At 38.5% G+C, this 15,031-nt stretch overlaps 1 protein-coding gene across 11 annotated transcripts; it reads left to right on the forward strand.

Annotated features, from left to right (window-relative positions):
• Nucleotides 1-98: 98 nt before the first annotated feature.
• LOC119547235 (potassium voltage-gated channel protein Shaw) lies at nt 99-11,698 on the forward strand. Of its 11 annotated transcripts, none has more exons than XR_005219215.1 (12): nt 99-389; nt 3,032-3,061; nt 3,126-3,266; nt 3,630-3,840; nt 4,039-4,156; nt 4,218-4,412; nt 4,809-5,027; nt 5,126-5,729; nt 6,292-6,420; nt 7,528-7,845; nt 8,335-8,575; nt 9,348-9,481. XR_005219215.1 is itself a non-coding variant. In XM_037854009.1 (10 exons), the coding sequence occupies exons 4-10, from the start codon at nt 3,632-3,634 to the stop codon at nt 9,677-9,679; spliced, it is 1,824 nt and encodes a 607-aa protein (XP_037709937.1). In that variant the 5' UTR covers nt 99-389; nt 3,032-3,061; nt 3,126-3,266; nt 3,630-3,631; the 3' UTR covers nt 9,680-11,697. The 11 variants fall into 11 exon arrangements, 6 of the variants coding, with proteins under 6 accessions (XP_037709937.1, XP_037709939.1, XP_037709942.1 ...); XR_005219214.1 differs by having other exon boundaries at nt 9,330-9,467; XR_005219217.1 differs by lacking the exon at nt 8,335-8,575 and having other exon boundaries at nt 9,348-9,476.
• The last annotated feature ends 3,333 nt before the right edge of the window (nt 11,699-15,031 follow it).

Genomic DNA, 15,031 nt, shown 5'->3' on the forward strand with positions numbered 1-15,031 from the left:
GCGACGAGCCGAAGAACAATATCAACATCCCTCCAGAGGGAGAGGAGCGTGAAATGCCATCGGTTTGTTCGGATTCCCTTTCAGTTTGTAAAATCGCCTCGAACGGTTCGGATCGAAAGCGCGCGCGAAGAGAACGGACGGCCAACTCCCCGGAAAGGAAGAAAAACAGAGGAAGGAGGCGCACACCCCCCAACAGAAAACGAGTGTAGTTTAGTAGTGCATTAGTCCACAGTTTAGTTCTCCCCTTGGTTCCACAATTTTCAACAGGCCCTAAACATTGGTTGCCTGCGTTTCCCCGAGTTTTCCTGCGAGCAGAGTCCCAAAGATCCCAGCAAATCGGAACTATGTTTACGGGCAGAGCGCAACGAGGCCGCAGGATGAGAGAATAGGTGAGAAGTCGGAGAAGGCGGGATTGTAATAGGGATAGGTATGATACGGATAGGAAATGGGGTACGGATATGGTATACATCTGGGCAGGAGTTTTACTTAGCTCTACCTTTTTAAAGTCAATCCATATCCTTCGGCGGACAATAAGGAAGTTTGTGATACACCGAAAACGGAAAAATCGATGCGTGCGCGACGACAACACACACGTGTAGGTCCTGCTGCTATGTGTGTGTATATCAAGTATACGCCAAGTTAACCGAGGCAGGCAACTTCATACCACAACAAAAACACGCTACTTACAAAACACTCCTGACCTACTGTGTGTGCACCCCCATTTTCCATTTTCCCCGCCCCAAAAGTAACTGCCACCTTCTAACTACTCTACTTGCGTGTAATGTTCTCTCGGAGGGAAGGAAGTTCGGTGTAAAAAAATATGCGGAGGGGAAGAAAGGAGCCGAAACTCATTTTAAATACTTCTGGTTGCGGCCAAGAAGTGTGTGTTTTGTAGGGCTAGGCCTTTCCAGCTCTCCCCCGCTTATTAGAAGTGAATAAATAATGCGGTTAAATGTGCATACACGTACCTATGTACACTTTAAACCCGTGAATATGAAGCTAGAGTTTCGGCAATCCCGAAACGGCAACACTGTGTGTATAACATAATCATTAGCATTAATTGCAACTGAATTCCACCACTTTTCCGGACGGGAAAACTGCCCTCAGCGTGTGTTTGGCTTGTTTGTTTTGTTTATAAAGCCTCATGAAAATTGTGTGTGAGTTGTTTTGTATTTTTATGGCGCTGATTCGAAAATCTAGAATCGAAATTGAGGGGCAGCCGGCTGCGAGTAAACAACCAATGGACAACGATGAGAATCGACAACAGAAAAAGAACAGCCCGGACGCACAGGGACAGGCAGGCAGTTGGTCCAAAAAGGCAGGCGGACAAGACGCTGTTGCTCACTTTGTGTACATGATGTACAGACATTAGTGGTCAAAATTGTAGAGCTGCTTGCATCAGTAGGTCTCATTGGAGTTACAGATATTTCAAGACAGAGTTAACTCATCAAAAGGATTAGCCTGAAAATTAGTAAGAAGAAAATAAAAAATATTAGTTAACATTACTTAAAGAAAACGCTTCTTTTTAAATCAGTTTAAATGGTGTCAAAAAGTATGCAACAAAATATCCGAAATACCCACAAATTCATAAAGGTGTCTAAAAGTATGCAGCTACAAAATATTGGATATTGAAACCAATGAGATTTTTGTATCACCCCAATTGGTTTCCTTTAACGAATTTTTATTAGGATGTCCAGTCTCATTAAAAACCTACAAGATTGGATATAGTATTTGGCTATTTTAACCAATTACATGCAGTGTACGATTGTCAATCTCATCGACTAGGTCTTCTTAAGACCATACAAATAATTTTTTCCTTACTACTTTTATGACCGCAGCTGTGTCTGCTAGTATTCAGATACATTTGTATCTGTGCGTGCGAGAGTGTAAACAATGCAGCGCCAAAACTAAATATTGTTTAAGAACAAATATTTGCCTTTGGTGCAAATCACGAACGGCAATTTCATTATTCCGTTCAGCTCCTTTTTAGTATTTTTTTCCATTTACTACAATATAGTCTTTTTCCGTGCCGCTCTCCAAAAATTGATGACGCTATCGATGATATGGTTGGACTATATTTAGTTAGATCTGGGAGAAAAGGAAAATAATCCCAAGTGGGATGCGCTTCACGAGCTGCTAATGGGTCAATTCAATCGAAGCAAATATTATTGCCCATTTTCCAAATAAATGACCTTAGTTCGGGCGTTGAGTTTGTTGATTTTAAATATTTATGCGGCGTAGAAGTACCCGCTAAATAAAGTGAATCCAGGCATTGAATCATCGGATGCATACATCAATTAAAAGAACGGGTAAAAACTTACTTTAACCGATTTCATCCGGCACACTTCAACACATAACTGAATCATTTGGATTTGGCATCGCGGATCCATATTCTTTATCTTAGAAGTAAACAAATTTTTCGATTTTCTGCCATAAGCTGACGTGCGAAAGTTTGCCACTCTCGTGAAATGAGATAAAGAATATGAACTACTCAATGATTTGTGTACAGCCAATATTGATTTAGAATCGATGATCTGTATGCTTAACATTCGGAGGCGAGGTCAGATTACTTTGTTTATGGGGTGACTTGCGGAAATCCTGCATGGTCATATTTGTTGTAATCAATTTTGTTTATATTGGTAAATTATTTAGTAAGAAACAAAAAATTCCCTAAAAATATATTACATTTTTCATGTACACCCTGTAATTGCTTTGTTCTTAAAATAGTTGTGCGTGCGTATGAATTGACTCTGTTACTTTTACTCAGCACATGTGTCTAGGTCATAAACTCATAATTATGAACCATTAAAATAAAGGAATCACATAAGTGGTTCTAACATTCTTTAGTCTCTGTGATTTAAATACGTATTTATTTCAAGAATAACAAAAAACTAGCTTCTATTTTGGTTGCTGTTTATGGGTCTTGTTTTTTTAATATATTGTGGCCAACGTTTCGCAACTCAAATATAAACAATTTTGTAGTAACTAAAGTGTAATATTCTTTTCTTATATAAACATCGTTTTTTTTCAGCGCCATGTTGTCCAATCCAGCCCCAACCTAGTGAGTAGCTCATTACCAAGAATCAGTAGGGGGTGTTCCTAACATCTGGTTCAATATTTTCAAGTGGTGGTCCGAGGTCTTGAGACCTGATCCTTTGTGGGTGCCGAAGAGTGGATCGCAGGAACTGACAGGAAAGAGTGGTGCCTGGGACGAGGGGCACGACTAACTGCAAAAATCGTGGGCAAGGACAACGAAAGGCATTCAGGTTGGAGAATAAAAACAGAAAACAATGAAGTCCCAAGAAAAAACACACGAAAATATTTATTAAACCCACACAAAAAACCCACAAAAAACCAAAAGTAAAGAAGTACTTGAGTTGGGGAAGCACCTCAGTGAAAAACCCAAGAAGAAAAATAAACCCAAACATAAGCTTTGAGTTTAGCCATTAAATACTTTATTTAGTTTACTTAAATTTCTATAACACTGAAATACCTTAATATCTCCAACCAAAACCATTGATATTCAGTTCAATTGATTATCCACTTTGTTTGTAAATGATTGACTTTTGAGTTCTTGATTGAGACAATGACTTATATACCTAAAAAAATGCAACACTATGCGCATGCAGCCATGAATCTGATCAATATGGATTCGGAGAACCGGGTGGTGCTCAATGTGGGTGGCATTAGGCACGAAACCTACAAGGCCACGCTGAAAAAGATTCCGGCAACGCGACTATCGCGACTGACAGAGGCCCTGGCCAATTATGATCCGATACTGAATGAGTACTTCTTTGATCGGCATCCGGGAGTCTTCGCACAAGTGCTCAACTATTACAGGTGGGTGTGTAGTATATAAGATATATAAAACAAATCAGTAGGATTCAAAAATCTCTAATAAAGGTTTTTAAAAGTACTTGAATGTTACAATGTTAAAATATAATGTTGCATAGCTCCGGAGACCTTTAAAAGTGATTTGGAAACACTAGGGATTTCTCCTCGATTATTTAATTTTATTATAAATGATTGATATTCCAGAACCGGTAAGCTGCATTATCCCACAGATGTGTGCGGACCGCTGTTCGAGGAGGAATTGGAGTTCTGGGGCCTAGACTCGAACCAAGTGGAGCCCTGCTGTTGGATGACATATACACAGGTAAGTCACACTATTAAATACCACTTTTGAATAAACCTAACTTATGGTGCACTGTTTGTAGCATCGCGACACCCAGGAAACCCTTGCCGTATTGGATCGACTCGATCTGGATACGGAAAAACCGTCCGAAGAGGAATTGGCTCGCAAATTCGGCTTCGAAGAGGACTACTACAAAGGCACCATATCCTGGTGGCAGGAGATGAAGCCGCGCATTTGGTCCTTGTTCGATGAGCCGTACAGTTCCAATGCCGCCAAGGTGAGTCATCTTTTCGAATATATCTTAGGCTTGATAATGAAAGTAACAATTAAGCAATAATACATACGTTTTCATAATTCTTTAAACAATTTCAATTAAAAGTACATTTGCATTTGCATCATTTAAAAACACTTTTCAATTAAGCTATAAATAATTTCAACAATATCACGAATGAGTAGAGAGCACCCACTCACAAATTCCATTTTAAAAGCTATGTACTATGTAATTACAAAAGTGCTTTGAGAATACATATATCTAGAGGCATGTATTTTTATTTTAAGTGAATGCATATCAAAGCATATTAAGACATTAATCATTTCATGTATTGTTGACGTTTTTATAGAGGCCTTGAATTTTAAATTGGACGATTTTTTAAATATTATTTTTAAATTCCAGACTATTGGCGTGGTTTCGGTGTTCTTCATCTGCATTTCGATCCTGTCGTTTTGCCTGAAGACCCATCCCGACATGCGAGTGCCCATCGTCCGGAATATTACAGTGAAAACAGCGAATGGAAGTAACGGCTGGTACTTGGACAAAACCCAGACCAATGCGCACATAGCCTTCTTCTATATCGAATGCGTTTGCAATGCTTGGTTCACCTTTGAAATATTGGTAAGAGACTAAATAATAAGGTTGTGACCAGTCGCCGACTGGTTAAAAAGCCTTAAGTCTACTAAAGGTCTTCAAAATAACTCCATAAACTTTTCCAGGTGCGCTTTATATCATCGCCGAACAAGTGGGAGTTCATCAAGTCATCTGTTAACATCATAGATTACATAGCGACGCTTAGTTTTTATATCGATCTAGTGCTTCAGCGGTTCGCATCGCACCTGGAGAACGCTGACATCCTCGAGTTCTTCTCGATCATCCGCATCATGCGGTTGTTCAAGCTGACGCGCCACTCGTCCGGCCTGAAGATCCTCATCCAGACGTTCCGGGCCTCGGCCAAGGAGCTGACCCTGCTGGTGTTCTTCCTCGTCCTGGGCATCGTGATCTTCGCCAGCCTCGTCTACTACGCGGAGCGCATCCAGCCGAATCCGCACAACGACTTCAACAGCATCCCGTTGGGTCTGTGGTGGGCCCTGGTCACCATGACCACCGTGGGCTACGGGGACATGGCCCCCAAAACCTACATCGGTATGTTCGTGGGCGCCCTGTGCGCCTTAGCCGGCGTACTAACCATCGCACTGCCAGTGCCCGTCATCGTCAGCAACTTCGCCATGTACTACTCGCACACGCAGGCCAGGGCCAAACTGCCAAAGAAGCGGAGACGAGTGCTTCCCGTCGAACAGCCGAGACAGCCCAGAATACCAGGTGAGTCCATCCATCACACCGTAGTAGGAAAATGCGGGTTAACCACCAAACTACCCTTGCCAGTAAAATGTATTTGGGTTTTAAAATCATTTCAAATGGTCCTTAAAAGGAATATCCCAATGAATTACATGTATTTCAGATAATAACTATTTTGTTTTTATTGATCATGGTTTCAGAGTAATTTCAGTCAATTTCAAAGGCATTTCGAATTTATAGGATGATTAAAATTTACATTGCTTCCCAGAAACGTCTAAATGTATCGCAAATTACGTTTGCTATGTATACAAAACCAATGGAATCATATATAATTATATTTACAATTAATGAGCAGTTGTAAATTGTGTGGATATATGAAAATGATGATAAAAGAATGCAAGGTATTTAAATGATGGGGAATATAAAGTGAAAATCAGAAAGACTAGTCAATTACTTAAACTCAACAAGTTGTAGAACCAAATGCTTATAGATATTATCCATTATTTTTAAGAGCATCGACCTAGAACGCTACATTTTTAAGATTTTTCTCAATAAAAACTCAATCTTTTTATTACATTTTTTTTAGGTGCCCCTGGTGGTGTCAGTGGCTGTGGCACCCCGGGCTCGGGTCCCCATTCCGGTCCCATGGGATCCGGTGGAACTGGACCACGTCGCATGAACAATAAAACGAAGGACCTGGTCAGCCCCAAGTCAGGTGAGTCCTTGCGTGTCCTTAAACGAGTAACACCACACCGATTCCCACAAACCAGCAAAATGCAAGCCTCAAGCTAAAGCCACAAAAAAAGAAAAACAATTTAAATCGAGCTGCGCTTCAAAACAGGCACCGCCAAAACCAAAAATATAACACAAAAGTACAAGAAACGAGTAAACCAGCTAAACCAAGCCAACCAAGTTCTTAACCCGTACCTAAAAGCTCGCACAGCTGCACCCTCAGTTCGAAAGTAATCGAGTTCAATGGATTAACTTGCAAAACACAACCCAGTAATAAATACTCGTTATCCTTTGTGCCGTTTCGCAGTTTCTCCTGGCAAATGAATACAAATAGTTATTGATAACATATTAAGTGCCTAGTAAATGCTGCCAAGATATACGATTCTTTGACCCACAACGACTCCATATCTGGGGTGCGCTTTCCCTTTTCGGCTATACTGTATCCATTATATAACATACCATTCGTCGTGTACGTGTATATATGTACTCTATGTAATTACCATGCATTAAAGGCTTCTTTATTCATATTCCAATTTATTCATTTATTCGAGCTTAGCTTTCATTTCACGCTAATCATTGAAAGGGATTTAAAATGGCGAATTATGGAGTTGAAATGGGAAATTGATGGGAATGTAAAGGGAATAAAACTACAAATTCAAAATAATATAAATATTTTTGAAACACTCGAAATAATATTTTAACTATTGAGTAAACTCCAAACTCCAAATATAAAGCCCAATTTTCAAGTCATGTCCACACCATATAACACATATGCAGACCCTTAATTTCGCTCCATCCATCGAAGGCATACTTGTATATTCAAAGTCATCGTCCTCCAACCAGTTAAGGATGTAATTTTTTCCATTGAGTCAGCAAAATACAAGAATATGTATGGTACCAATATATGAACATATTTATACCCTTTCTTCAATGATTATGATACCCAGATACATGACTCTATATTATATTTATCTATTTCCATAATTCGATTTTTTGACATCTTTGCTCCAATTACTTTTGTTTACTTTGATATAATTTACTTTTATTGATAAACGATCCAATCCAAACCCCAAAAATCTTGTGTAAATAGATGAATATACAACAATGATTGGCAAACCGCGCGATGGCAAAAAGAGCAGGCTGCTCTAAGCCAAAGAACACAACAACAGCAACATCAACATGAACCACGAAACAACAACAACCACAACAGAACCAGCTGAAGAACCAATAATCCCCCATACCATTACTTCCAAGCTAAGACTTGCAATGAGAGATGATGATGATGAAGATCTTTTCTATATAAGAATTTGGCAAACTGATCTATGAGTAAACGAAGGAAAACTAGAGAGAAAACCAAAAATGCAACCCCGAGGACTGGATTAAGATCAAATAACGGATAAAGATCGTGGTACGTTGGATCGAAAGAAAAGTTCTGGACGCCACATAGCCATAGATATGCATATAGTCGTATATGGTTTATCGTTTACTCGTGTCGGCGACGTCTGCTAATGTTACTACTACCACTCCAACCTGCTATATAATCGTATATATACTATATACTATACAATATGTAATTTTCTACGTGTTTTCCTCTCTCTCTATATTTCTCCACCTATCTTTACATAAATAATATTACATATATTATATATCGTGTACGTGTTGTTCTTCAGTTCTGGCTCGTTCGTTACTTCGTTACCAGTGTATAAGATATAAGATACTATACCTATATTCAGATCTGTAACCGTATCTTCTCTCTCTCTCTGTGTGTGCGTGTGTAACTTTGTGATATTTTGTTTTTAGTCCCAATGCCCCCGAATCAGAAATCCCTTAGCTATGTAAAATTGATCGAAAAACATGGAAAAAAACGTTTGTATTATCTCGAACTCTTGTATTTCAGATATGGCCTTCAGTTTCGACTAAGACAGATAACAGAACAGAACCAGAAAGATATTTTGTAATTTGTTAAGCCCGCTCAAGACACAAAACAAGAAAAAACTCAGCAACAAAATCGAAATCGAAACGAAATCAAAACGAAACCTCAGTTATATACAAACCGTAAAGAACTAATAAGTCCCCGGTTCGTTCATCTATCATCTAACTACTTATCAGCTAACCAAAACTCGGACTCTGCTGGGCGGGTGTGTGTTGGTTAAGAAACCTTTATTATCTACCCCTAACAACCTCCAACTTTCTCGCTCTCTTCCAACCCGAAAAAATTCCCAACTAAAAGTGTCAAATAGTTGAAAAACTTTGAAACTAGTTCGTAGCAAGCAGAAACTCTAGAGTTTAGAGCCACCTTCACGAATCCGATTTCCCAGCATTTGATTCTACAAAGTTTCCCCCCGCCCCCCTCTGTTGCCTGAGTCCAAAATATCCACCCGAGCGAAAATCTTTGCCAAATGTAGTTTGCAGATACTGTATCTAGCCTTATATGTGTGTGTTTATTTGCCGAGCATGCTGCATGTGACCCGAATTTTGACCCGAGTCTTGGAGTGTGATTAGTGTTTCCATAGTTGTGTGTGATGTTTGTAATCGTGTTCGTGTTACACTACCCACCCCCAGAAAACCACCCCACCACCCCTCGTATATCGTAGTAACCAAGTGCACCCAGTAATTACCATCAGCAATTTTGAAAAAGTTGCCTCCCACCTGTCATAATAAAATTCAAAGTTTACCGAATTCGGAATCTCCAGCTTGACTAACCGACTTAATGAAAATAATATATTTACTTCTCTCTCTCTTTTTCTTTCTCTGTTTTTCTCTTACTCTTCCTGGACCTCCCACTACTATATCTATCTATTGTTTCCGGCTATATAACTCCACCTACTCCACCTACTTCCTATCCGAAACCGAAACTGATAATCCTTTCTGTGGCGGGGTTAAAACAAAAAGTTGCTCAACTTTTCGCAGGTCCGCTGGGCGCAAGTATTGTGGCCATGAGTCCCAGGACAATGTTGGACCTGAATCCTGCCCTGGCGATGGGCAAGCCGTCGTTTCAGCCCCGTATACCCACCCCCCTGGCAGCCACGCCCCCTCCCCCGCCCAGTTCCGGTTCTGGTTCCGGTTCCGGTGGGCTGACGACATCTGTAACGACTGGAGCAAGTGGAACCACTGCAGCCCCACTTCAACCAGCACCACCCACCATCGCGGTGTCCACCACAGCGATTGTGGGCAAGGACTCGGGCATCTCGACCACCACAACCACACAGGCACAGGAGACCAGCAAGAAGGCCTTCCTCTAGGAAGGGCAGCCGAGAGACTCAAGCCACCTGATATCTATCTATCCGCGTTTCCCATATCCCCCCATATAAGCAATATCTATTCGATATCATACATAGCCTTCGCATACGTACTTGCTAGGAACAAAGAAGGAGAGTTTCAGAGATGGCAAATGGATCATATCTTATCACTGATCATAGACCGTCTTTGTTTGGCCGAATGTAATACACGAAATATCGAAATGAATATCATATATTCACCATGGCCATGGATAAGAATTAACTGGGAATCAGCAAATCAAATATCAATTGTGATGCTATAAATTATATAAAGTATTCTTTGATTTTCAGCAGAGTTTTAAGCTTTTACTCAATTAAATACCAACGGGTTTACGCTTATTTGACAGTTATAAACTAGTTTATTATTTTGAAATCTCGAATTGTATATATACTTATGTCACTTCAGAGGTGATAAAAAAAATTAAAGCAATAACATTTATTATTAAATATAAAACTAATTTATATTACATAACGATCCAGCCATCTCTGATCGATTGCAAATACCTAGACTCGCAATTTGTGTTGACCATATCACGACATACCTATCAATATCGAACCTAAACATAACCTTAGCTAAATATAGATAATCCAATTGCTTGGCCACAACATTTTACCATCGAGAGCTAGCCAAGACAGAGCGAAAACCATACGTTTTTAACCATACAAAGTGTTTTTACCGAATGCAAGCTTACTAACGATCCATGTTCTACATAAGCCATAGATATTAAATCGACGAGGAGTGTATATAAACCTAGATGCTTTATAACTCGGTTTGCCAGTTCCTTATGCGTTGTGTAAAGACTCGAGTGCCCCAGTTCTCGTGGGGCAGTTCGGCTTGAAAGCTTTAATTTGATATATTTATAAACGGAAGACTCCAACTCAAGCGCGGTTTGAGAAGCTTAATTAAACAGAAACCAATCAAAAAGAACACATACTGTTTAAAAATTCATCCAGGCCAGACACGTGTTGACTTCAACTTTTTTTCCGAACTAAAAATAGGAGAGGTGTTGATTTTCTTCGAACGAGAAACGCAAAAGTTTTCAGGGGAAAAGTTGAAGCCAAAGAAAAACAAACGAAATTTTCCAACTGTTGGCACTTTTCGCTCATCACTCACTTACATACTGGGATTACTCGGTAAGCTGGGAAAGAATCGCTTCTTATATTTTTCCAACCTGAGAAGTTGGCTCACATATCAACAAGCTAGGGAGACCTTAAGGAAAATTTCAAATTTCAGCCAGTTAAAATGCAAATTATTTCCATTAAATTCTGTTAGGTACTCCGCCAACCTCCCCTCAACAAATGAAAAACAAACAAAGAATCCAGAAGCGGCAGGGAATTCCTTACAGTTCCGTTCAGTTAACTTGAGTTTGTTGAAAAAGTTTACAAATGGCTATGGGGTTAAGTGGGTGGATTTAGCCCAGAAAACTCACTGGCGTGGTTTTAAAAACAAACAGGTTTGCAAATTGTTTTCTCCGATTTTCATTTGATTTTACTTGCGCAAGTCATTAGCTAATTCTCTTGTACATTTTGGATATACATATATAACTCTCAGCAAGCATTTTGCCTACATATTTGTAAGAATAAACATGATAATTACTGAAAACAAACAGTGGATCAACAAAGATAGCGAAATAAAAGGATGCAAAACTTAAGCAACATTAAGATCGAAGATGGGCAACAAATAAACGAAGTTTGCAAAACATTTGTTAAGTTTTTACAATGAACAAAGCATTAATAAGAACTAAATTAAAATTAAATATTGCAAGCTATAGGAAATTGATAAAAACAATTGTTTATATCGTTTTCGTTCTCTCGCTATGATTTCGAAACTGTTTTTTAATTGTATAGTTAAGCAAATTGTATACTATTTGAACTAAACAAAACAAATTGTTCTCTCAATAATTCATGAACAAAGAAAATTAAACTAATTATATATACATTTATATATATAATTGAACAAAAACATATATATGAATTTAAAAAAATAAAGAAATGCAATAAAGAAATCTATTGAACACCAAAAAGGTACATGATGAATTTTTCTGGGGATATTTGGGGAAATAGTTAACAAATTTAATTTAACAACCCAAAACTATTATTTTCAATGTCCTTGGCTCCAGCGATGTCAAAAATTGGGATAATGTTTCCTGCAAAGCTGATAGCTAATGTCCCATGGAACTCAACTTCCCCTCTATCCTGTCAAACCTTTCCTCAAGGCTTTTGTGCTGGCTCTCCTTTTGCGGGAAGATCCTATCTTCATTGGACTCTATCCTGGACTCATGGGTGTCCTTTGCTGTGGTCAGGGCTTCTCGCAGGGCTGCCAACTGGGATTTTATTTGGTTGTGTTCCAAACGGGTGTGACTTGCTATTATGGATACAAAGGAAATGTGGTGATTTCGACATCTCGGTAGATTTAAATCCTTAAAGTAAATTATTGTTATCGAAAACATTCGCCAAAAAGAATAACGACGAACATATATTAATTTTTTGTAGTTTTATTAGATTAGTAGGTGGGAACAAAAGTATGAACATTTATTTATAATATTCAAACGAAAATACATTTTGTTCCAATTAAAATGAACGTCAACAATTTTTGAAGAGTATTGACATCAAATCACTTCATCTGCTTGGCAAATAAAATTACGGTCGGCTATGCAAAGGTCATTTCTCATTCCCCAGATATCTAAAGAAACACAGTGTGACTCTTGGTAATCATAACTGGGTTCATAAGCTTTCCAATTCAAAAAACGAGCCTTTTTTCCTGATGCCACTGATACAAAATCTCCTTTTTCTTCCAAATCGTTGATCCCTAACCAATATAAAGTGTTTCCTTTGAGTATTGAATTAATGGCGATGCCTTCCTTTTCGTCTTTAATGGCCGCTAAGTGTCCGCCTTTCTGTTTGCAGTATTCCTCAGCAAGAAACCAACTTTTCTTTTCATTGTGTTCGATGATGAAATGTCTAGAGCCGATAGGATCGTATTCGACCAGATTGGGCTCGATCTTGTGTTCAAAGAACAAAAAGTAGTAAAAAAGTGCTCCCAAGAAATAGAGCAGCATTTTAACTTTGAGCTATTTTATTTTGTGAGCACTATAAGCGAAGAAGTTCCGATTGGCAAAGTAACTGAACAATTTTTGGCTAGTTTCCTACTTTTATACGCGAGTTTCTCGCTTATCAGTCAGCCAATAGATTTGGACCCATAGGGTCAAACACAAAGATCTTTTCGTTGGAATAGACTGTGTAGTTTGAGCTTAGAACTTAAACTTGATTAAAATCATTAAAAGCATCTTTGTATTAAAAGAAACAAATTGTATACATAACCATAAAATTTAATTTTATAATACTAATTTATTGTTGTTACATATAATTGTTTTTATTTTATTTTTAAATAAATCATTCTCTGCCTGGCAAATGAAACTTGTAAATGTATAGCAGTTATGGTCTTGCATTTTACCATTTCGCAATCGTACCGATCACATTTATATGTGCGCTCAAATGCTTATCAGTAATACAAAATAATATAAAATATAAATTGTATTGTATAAATTTTATTTAAATATGCTTACCCTTTATGGATGCATCCCTCTATAATTTTTTTTAATTATGGATACAACACATTAATATGTGTTTCGTAGTTTTCATGAGAATAAAACCTTTAAGGTTAAACATTTGTATGTGCTATCCCTGATGTCTTCAATTTTTAGACGGAAATATCAACCCAAAAAAACGCAAGAAAAAGTTTAAAAATATTTTTTTATTTTGCTTTAATTTGATTTTCTGTTGGGGACAAAATTATAAAGACTTAGTTAATTTTTTTTTTAATGAATGTAAGCCTTTTCAGAGAGCATTGACATCAAATCACTTCATCTGCCTGGCAAATGAAATTGTTACTTGCATCGCAGAGGTAATTTCTCATTCCCCAGTTATCTAAAGCAACACAGTGGGACGCGTCGTAATCGTAACTGGGTTCATAAGCTTTCCAATTCAAAAAACGAGCCTTTTTTCCTGAAGCCACTGATACAAAATCTCCCTTTTCTTGCCAATCGTTGATTCCTAACCAATAGTAGGTATTTCTCCTGATTTTTTCACGGATGGCGTTGAGCTCCTGCTTGTCTTTTATGGCCGCTAGGTGTCCGCCTTTTTGTTTACAGTACTCCTCAGCGAGACTCCAAGTTTTCTCTTCAGCGTGTTCAATAATGAAAAATCTAGAGCCGATTTTATCGTATTCCACCAGATTGGGCTCTATCTTTTGATCAAAGAACAAAAAGTAGTACAAAAGTGCTCCCAAATAATAAAGAAGCATTTTATGTGTGTATAATGTTATTTTTTGAGCAGCATAAAAGAACAAGTTCGGAATTAAAAAGTAAGTAAAGACATTTTCGTTTAGTTTCTAATTTTTATACGTGAGTTTCTGGGCTTATCAGTCAGACAAAAGATTTGGATTCATACGGTCCCTAGGTCACTAGAAACTTTTTGTACGTATTTGTGTATTTTTGACCCTTAATGCTTTGTTTAATGTTTGGAACTTCTGATTACAGGGAACTTCCACTTAAAGGCAAACACTTAACTTAAATATTCAAGGCCCTATGACACATGTTTGATATTTTACCGACTGATTGGATTTATTTTTCAAAGACATGTTTCCTAAATCGAGCAATTGTCAGAGGGCCTTAAACACTATCAAAATAATTTTAATTTCTGATATTTTAGGGTACTTGAATAGTAATTGCCCTATTTCATTTGAGAATCAAGCGAAAACATTTTAAAAGGTGTAATACCTCTTCCCTCACCTTTGTATTTATCAAAGACTTTCGCAACACTTCGACGCTTTGGGAACCACTTCATTGCCACTTTCGGCATTTGTTTCGATTTCATTACCGAAATTTGCTATTGCAATAACAGCTCAGACACCCGAACCAACAAAGGCGAAACGAAAAGAGAAGTAACGCTTTGGCCCCCGAAGGCCTGACCTTCAACACTTGGCACAAAAGACCCGTATAAAGCGGGAAAGAGCCTCAGCCAACCAAGTGTAAATCGGGTCGAGAGCCCTTCTCCGTTCACCTCTTTTCCGGCCCTTGGCGATGGTCCAATAAAGCGCTTCATTAACCAGAGACTTTTCGGGGCTGGGGAGTGTTACGAACGGGTTAAGGTGGGTGGGCTTAGCCCCCAGTACCCCCGAAGAAAAGAGCAAAAATTCCAAAGCCCAAACGGGGGGAATCCCCTCATCCCAAAACCAAAGCTATTTTGGACTGGCCCCAATCAACAGTTGGTTCTTTGGGTGGCCAAAATCGGGTGGTCGGTGGCTTTTGCGGAAGA

This window comes from Drosophila subpulchrella, chromosome 2L (assembly GCF_014743375.2).
Source record: "Drosophila subpulchrella strain 33 F10 #4 breed RU33 chromosome 2L, RU_Dsub_v1.1 Primary Assembly, whole genome shotgun sequence".
NCBI classification, from domain to species: Eukaryota; Metazoa; Arthropoda; class Insecta; order Diptera; family Drosophilidae; genus Drosophila; species Drosophila subpulchrella.